The following is a 7,271-nucleotide window of genomic DNA, read 5'->3' on the forward strand; positions in this document are numbered from 1 at the left end:
GGCCCCCCCCATGAAGCTGGAAATGGACGTCAGGCGCTTCGAGGATGTCTCCAGCGAGGTCTCAACTTTGCATAAAAGGAAAGGTAGGCAGTCCAACTGGAACCCTCAGCACCTCCTGATCTTGCAGGCACAGTTCGCCTCAAGCCTCTTCCAGACGTCCGAGGGCAAGTACCTGCTGTCCGACCTGGGCCCTCAAGAGCGAATGCAGATCTCCAAGTTCACGGGGCTCTCGATGACCACCATCAGCCACTGGCTGGCAAACGTCAAGTACCAACTTAGGAAGACGGGCGGGACAAAGTTTCTGAAAAACATGGACAAAGGACACCCTATCTTTTATTGCAGTGACTGTGCCTCCCAGTTTAGAACCCCTTCTACTTACATCAGTCACTTAGAGTCACACCTAGGTTTCCAAATGAAGGACATGACCCGCATGGCCGTGGAACAGCAAAGCAAGGCAGAACAACAGATCTCCCGGGTGTCGTCGGCTCAGAGGTCTCCGGAAACAATAGCTGGTGAAGAGGACACAGACTCTAAATTCAAGTGTAAGTTGTGCTGTCGGACATTTGTGAGCAAACATGCAGTAAAACTCCACCTAAGCAAAACGCACAGCAAGTCACCCGAACACCATTCACAGTTTGTAACAGACGTGGATGAAGAATAGCTCTGCAGGTATGGGTTTGCTCCCAGGTGATGGGACAGTAGCCTTGTGAGGAGCTTCTTGATGGGAGATGGGTCCATTTAGAGGCAGCTCATGTCTCTCAGTACCAAGAGGACAGTAGCCTGCTGGAATAGGACTTATTTGTATGAGAGACTAGAACATGATAAGTCCTAACCGTCTCAATGTCTCCCGGTTAGAGTTGGTGGATAGAATGAAATGGGTTCAGAGAGATGGAGTTCACAGGTTACCACTTCGTGATATGTGACCCCCTTACTGACCCAGGGCCCAACTCTGAAGGTCCAGCCAAGGCTACGCCTCGTTTTAATTAATATGTACGGACTTCCGTCACTGCCCCTGTTCACCCCTCACCTTCCCATAGCGATGCTAATGACTTAGAAAGTGAGTGAAGGGTGAGCAGCAGAACGAACAGTGTAGAGTTCCTGGGGGCAGCCGCTATGCAGAGATTTCTTAATCAGCTTGTGAACTTTATTGTTATTACTTGTAATTAATGCTTTTTGCAGCTTCCTTTCGGGGCAATTGCTACCTTCCCCTTCCGTTCCTCTCTTTCTTGCCTCCAGTAGGTTTGCTAGGAGAGAGCATCTGCCCTGTAGTCAGATGGCAGGAAAATATTCTCTGCAGAACATTGAGGTGAAAAGAGAGGAAGCTTATTTTCTTCTCTCGTCCTCTGGTTTGCTTTAGGATAGGCTAATATCAGCGTCCACCTTTAACAAGATAGATGCGCTGCATGCCCTTGAGAGTTTACTTTACCTAAAGAAACAGATGACTTTCTGAACACCCATCGCCAATGGGCATGGGGTCGGTCCCACAGCTTCAAGATCCTTTGCATCATGTATCAGAGAAGTTCTGTGCCTTGTATAGTCACCGGTGCCCAGACTCTCTATGTCACCTCCAGGAAAGAGGACAGAGACCAGGGTCAAATACCTTGGCAGGCTTTCCACACCCACTGCTTTCAAATGTTTCCCAGGCTGGGTCTTCACACACAATCCTTTCATCTCCTTTTTTTTTTTTTTTGTATTTTGTCTGCTTCCTTCTCTCTCCTCCTCAGCATGATACCCCCTACATGCTAGGGACCCCTACACATATTCGAGTTGTCCTCCACCTCAGGCCCCACACTCAACGGGGACCTGACCTGACTTAAAGCTTCAGCACGGGCAAGTCCAGTTAATGCCATGCTAGGTGACCGATTCGGTCTTTTGGTTACTTCACAGTAAGAGTTATCAACAGTCAGTAATAACATATAAGCCCTCACCACCCCGTACTGTCAGAGCATTTGTTCCTAAATAGGAGACTTTCAGATCAAGGTCTGAGCAATAGCTGAGCTCCAGGCGGAGGAAGGGTACTTATCGGGTGTGGCTTTGCGCTTGCCTCGCGGTCAGGTGGGGAGATTTGCCAAATGTGAGGATGGTCAAGATGAAATAAAGGGTGAAAATCTGGGACTGTCCCCTTACTGAGAAGATCTAAGAGCTTCCAATGAAGGGGGAATCCCATCCTATAACTCTAATGGTTCCGTGGGCCCAAATGAACACTGTTGTTTTGTTTGCATGTTTTTATCATGATAATTAAAATGTGTTACTAGCAGATTCATCTCTTGCTTTCCAAGCATGATTTGTTCAGCTCACACCATTGAAAGAAAAGCCAAAACTCATCTATTGAATCTATAAATGAGCTTGGGGCTTGGCAACATTCTATTTATTTGCTATATAACATTTTATATCTTATGTAACTTGCTATTATACTTTTCTGGTCCTTGGAAAAAAAAAAAAAAAAAAAGGGGGTTAATAAAAAACACCCAGAGAGAAGAGAGATGTTTCCAATCCCATAGTGGTAGGTCCAAACCATGGTGAAGAGGACAAATAGGTAATGTTTATTTGTGCTACAATAAAGACCAATTTTCCACCTGTTAGGTTTGTAATCATTCTTTGAAAAAAAATTAATATCACTGCCAAAACATTGCGATACATAAATAGAAAGATGGGAGAAAAAGAAAGCCTTAGTCAAAAGTCTGAAACGTACATGTCTGTTCTAAGGAAGTAAAAGTAAACTGATCATTTTGGAAAACCTACACAAAAGGCACTTAACAAATCTGTTAAATACATAGATAGGATAGCTTCTTTCTCATCCCTCTGCATGTGTACAAAATAAATATTTCTGATTTGGACCTCTGAAGCACCACATCACAGAGTTGTCATTATATGAAACCAAAGCTCCGTTCTTAGATAAACACTGTGAGGCTGTGCCCTTGAAATAGGATTACGAAAAAACAAGTTTGAGTATTTAAGACTCATTCAAAAGCATAGGAATATACGTGTGTTGTGTGTACACAAAAAAATGGTGCATGTGCATGGTGTGTTTGTGTTAATACTAAGGATATTACAATGTGCCTGACTAGCTCCCACCTTTGCACAGAAGTGGCTTTCTGATCCTCTGGCCACGTAGGGAAGAATTCCTTCACCCTCAAGGTCCTCCCTTAGAACAACATCCGTGCAGTACCTTGCCCACTGCTTAGAATTATGCAGCTCTGTTTTTTAAATGATCACAAAATGAGATCTCTGTTATCCGGAACTCTAATTTTAGTCGGTATGCATGATAGCACAAATTGTACAAAATGACATGTTTTAGAAAGCATGGTCAAGATTTTATGGAAAATTTGGGAGCTGTGCTGTATCTATGTTCTCTGTGGGATGCAAATTTTGGCTTGAATTTCCTTTCCTTTCTTAGGTAGGTCTTAAATCCTGCAAAATGATCTGCCAAATATTAAAGGCAACTTTTCATTAAAAATTAATTAGATAATATTAAATGTGCATCCCTATTTTAGGACAGAAGTAATCTAAAACAATTTCAATAAGTATCTGCATATACCTTTAAAAACCACATGCTCTTGAATAATAGAAGTTAAACAAAGAGCAAATCAATGAGTCTAAAATGCACAAAGACTTGAAATTATAGTCATTATCGTGTAATACAGTGCACAAGTTTTATGGCACACCTAGCCTTGAAATTGGGGGCAAGAATGAATTCTAGTCCAAGAAGCTGCCACCTTTGTTGTGGGTGATTTGACAAAAACACATGTTCAGGGTGAACAGCATGTAAACTTGCCAAATAAAATACAGGGTGCCCAGTTAAATCTGAATTTCAGATACACAACAAGTAAGTTTTTAGAATAAGCGTGTCCCAAACATTGCAGGGGCCATATTTTTACTAAAAAAAGGTACTCGTTGTTCATCTGAGATTAATATTTTACTGGGCATTCTGTGATTTTATTCACTAAATCTGGCAGCCCTAACAACATGGATTATATGGCATTCTGGTAAAAGCAAAATGGGCTGGATTAATTAATGTCTATAAGAAGCGTCACCCTTTCATTCATCCATTAAATAAATATTCCTCCCTCCCTCCCTCCCTTCCTCCCTCCTTCCTTTTTCCCCTCCCTGCATTTCTTTCATCTTACAACAAACTTCGGTTTTGCTTTTACTATGCACCAGCCTCTACTCAGCAATGGCTATGTGATGGTGAACCAGCGGACATGCTGATTATAATAGCCCTGCGGCAAGCGCTGTACAAACATTATTCCACTTTATTCTCACAAACAGCCCTATAAGGTAGGGGTTGAATCAACCATGTAACAGGGGAGGAAAAGGAGGCAGAGAGATTCTGGCTGAATTCCTACAATCTCATAACCTCGCTCATTCATTATCACCTATCCAGAAGGCTATCACACCGCGCTGATCCCGGGGAATAAACCAGTGACCAGAACAAGAGTCTGCCTTTCAGGCTCGCGGTAGACACGCAGATGGGCGGCTCTGGGGTAAACGTTGAATGGAGCACACAGGAGGGGCATCTGCCTGATCCCCGAGGGGGATGCTGAGGAGGGGAATGATGGTTTCGGGGGCCTGTGATGTTAGAGCTTCCTCAGGCCGCCCAGGCTCTCAGGCTTGGGTGCAAATCCTAACTCATCCACTCTCCCTAAGATATGGCCCACTTCTGTGTCTATAAAATGGGGACACGGTTCTCCCCTCATAGAAAATTTGTGAGAATTAAATAAGCCTGTGCAACTCTTTTTTCAGAAAGCCTGGCAACTAGTAGGTTCACAGGAAAAGTTAGTCCTCCACAATCCCCACGGGCTTCTACCAACGTTCTTCAGCCTCACCTCAAGTGTGTAGAACCTGTGGGTTTTCCCCAGGTTCTGCCCAAGCTGGAAACCTCAGCTTGCTATTTGATCATAATGATAGAAAATGACAGCAAAACTCCCACTTATTGGCTTCTTCCACGAGCCAGGCAGGGTGATTCATGCCATTCTGATCTTGCAACGAGCTCTGAGGGCCTCGTGATTTGTCCACGAGCATACAGCCGGTGCAGAGATGGACTCGAGCTCAGGACCGCTCCGCACTCATCACCTTCTTCTGCCTCTTGGCTTCTCCACCACCTTGCCTGATGGTTTCTAGGTGCTACCTATGGCCACGTGGACATCTAACAGCCCAGAAAAGGGGGATAACTGTGGCACATGAGTTGTAGATAGGCAAGAGCTCCCCTGAGCTTCTCAGAGGCTCCAGCTGCAAACTGAATATTGAAACTTGGGGGCCTGGGACTGGCCCGCAGGGTGAAGCAAAGCATCCTTGCTCTCCTGACTGTGATGTCCTTATCCAGTCAGGCAATTAGACATTTACCATATAGCAGCTAACCAAGGAATGACCCGAATTCCAGCGAAAATATATATGTACCAGATTTTTATTTTTTTGATCCTCATCCTGACTCTCATTTGGGGGAAACAAAATGAGAATTCAGAAACAGGGTCAGCTATGAGACTCGCATATTTCCAACACAGCGAGAAACAAATGTGTCATCTGTTTTAATGTTTCCATTTTATGCAAGCGATCTGGCTTACCTCCCTCACACATCGCCGGTCCCCCTCTCTGTTGCACTGTCCCCCTCATTGGGAACCTTCGAAATCTCAATCCTGACGTGTATAATTTGGTGCTTTAATATAGAGTAACATTATTTTTCATTTACTCCAATCTGCCATCAGTATCATCTTTTCATTTAACCAGATGCAATTCTTTTTTCTTTCACTAAATTGAAAATCCATGAGCGACAGGGAGTGCAATGTTTTAATTAGCTCATATTTTTTATATGGATTTATGTCTTTAAAATACATTTGTGTAATTCTTCAGCTAAATTAAAAACGTCTTTCTGCGAAAGTGAGGAGGGGAAAATAAAGAGCTGAATTGTGTCATTAGCTTAGGTAGATACAGATGGAGAGCAGGACCTTGCGGGGGGGTGGGGGGGGAGGACACAGGCAGTTGCTGGAGCTTCTGCCTGGCCGATTCTGAACTCGCCCCTTCATTTAAAGATATCTTTCTCTATAAAGATTTCACGGAAATGGCTTGAGGAGGGATTTTTTTTTTTAAGGCCCCTAGTAAGTAAACAAGCAGCTACCTTCAACGAACTAATTTGAAACCGAACTAGCCGCCAAACAAAACAGGCGGAAAAAAAAAAAAGAAGTCATAATGATAAACAGTTTCCCCTGCATTTCTCTCTTTGTCTTTTTTTTTTTAACTATCAAGTTTAAAGCTTTCCACGGTGCTTTTTTTCTACTTTATAGGAGACAAGTGACATTCTGTGGTAAATGGGAGGAAAAGCCATGCAGAACTGAAATCTCTCTAATGCACTGACACTAACTTGCCCTCTATTGTTAGAACGGAGCAGGCACTCATGATTGTTCATCAAACGGCTCCTAATGCAGTTAAAGCATTCAGCTATAATTTCTCCTTGCATTTATAATTACTGTCATAGACTGCACACCTCGGTGAGCAGATTAAAGCTATAAACTATTTAGCCACGGCTCTAAGACGAGGAACTTGATTTGTCTGGCAGGGATTATTTGTTAGAGAGCTTGACACTTCACATAAAAATGACTCAACTTGATGAAGAACAATGCAGTTTTAGCAATGCGGGGATTTTAAATCAGTCTTGACGCCACGCCCTGCAAGAATCCCAGGGCAGTTTGTTAAATGATATGTGGGCCATGGAGATCACGTTAGGGGTACCGAAATAGAAGAGGATGTGGTGTGCAGCTGCTGACTTTCCCGACTCTTACCCTGAAAGAACAGGAGTTCGTTGAAAATCAGTGCATGTCATGTTCTCCCATTAAATCCAGTGTAAATGTTACATGAGGCTCACTGGGTGGGGAAAAAGGGGCTGCCAGGAGCTCAAGGTGCATGTCCCCCTTGGGGGCTTTGGAGAACTTCGTGCTACTGTTGAAAACACATGCCCCCGCCCCCCAAAGCCCAGAAAGCCAGGGCTCCTTGGAAAGTGCTGGTGGTTGTTTTTTTATGGAATGGTCTTTATTTCTTTGGACTTTTTATTTGTTTTTGCTATTGTTTTTGTTTTTACTTGCAGGAGGCATATCCTATATTTAGGCGTGGAGGGCATTCCTTTGGGGGTCATCTGCTAGGGATGCTGTGAAAACATACAAAAAAAAAAAAAAATCCATGCTCAGGTTGACAAGCAAGACTGGCAGAGACCGGATGGCGGTAAATGCAGGTCCTTTCTTCCTCTTCCGGTTTGTGGTGCGGATTAGCTAAAATAGTGTGCC

The 7,271-nt window shown here is 43.7% G+C and overlaps 1 protein-coding gene across 1 annotated transcript in view; it reads left to right on the forward strand.

Annotated features, from left to right (window-relative positions):
* Positions 1-2,463, forward strand: part of TSHZ2 (teashirt zinc finger homeobox 2) — a 263,305-nt gene extending 260,842 nt beyond the window's left edge. Inside the window, 1 exon segment of the mRNA XM_021677895.2 lies at positions 2-2,463. Coding sequence (XP_021533570.1) covers positions 2-661 — 660 coding nt within the window. The 3' untranslated portion in view covers positions 662-2,463.
* Positions 2,464-7,271: the final 4,808 nt, after the last annotated feature.

The sequence above is a fragment of the Neomonachus schauinslandi genome, chromosome 10, assembly GCF_002201575.2.
Source record: "Neomonachus schauinslandi chromosome 10, ASM220157v2, whole genome shotgun sequence".
Taxonomy (NCBI): Eukaryota; Metazoa; Chordata; class Mammalia; order Carnivora; family Phocidae; genus Neomonachus; species Neomonachus schauinslandi.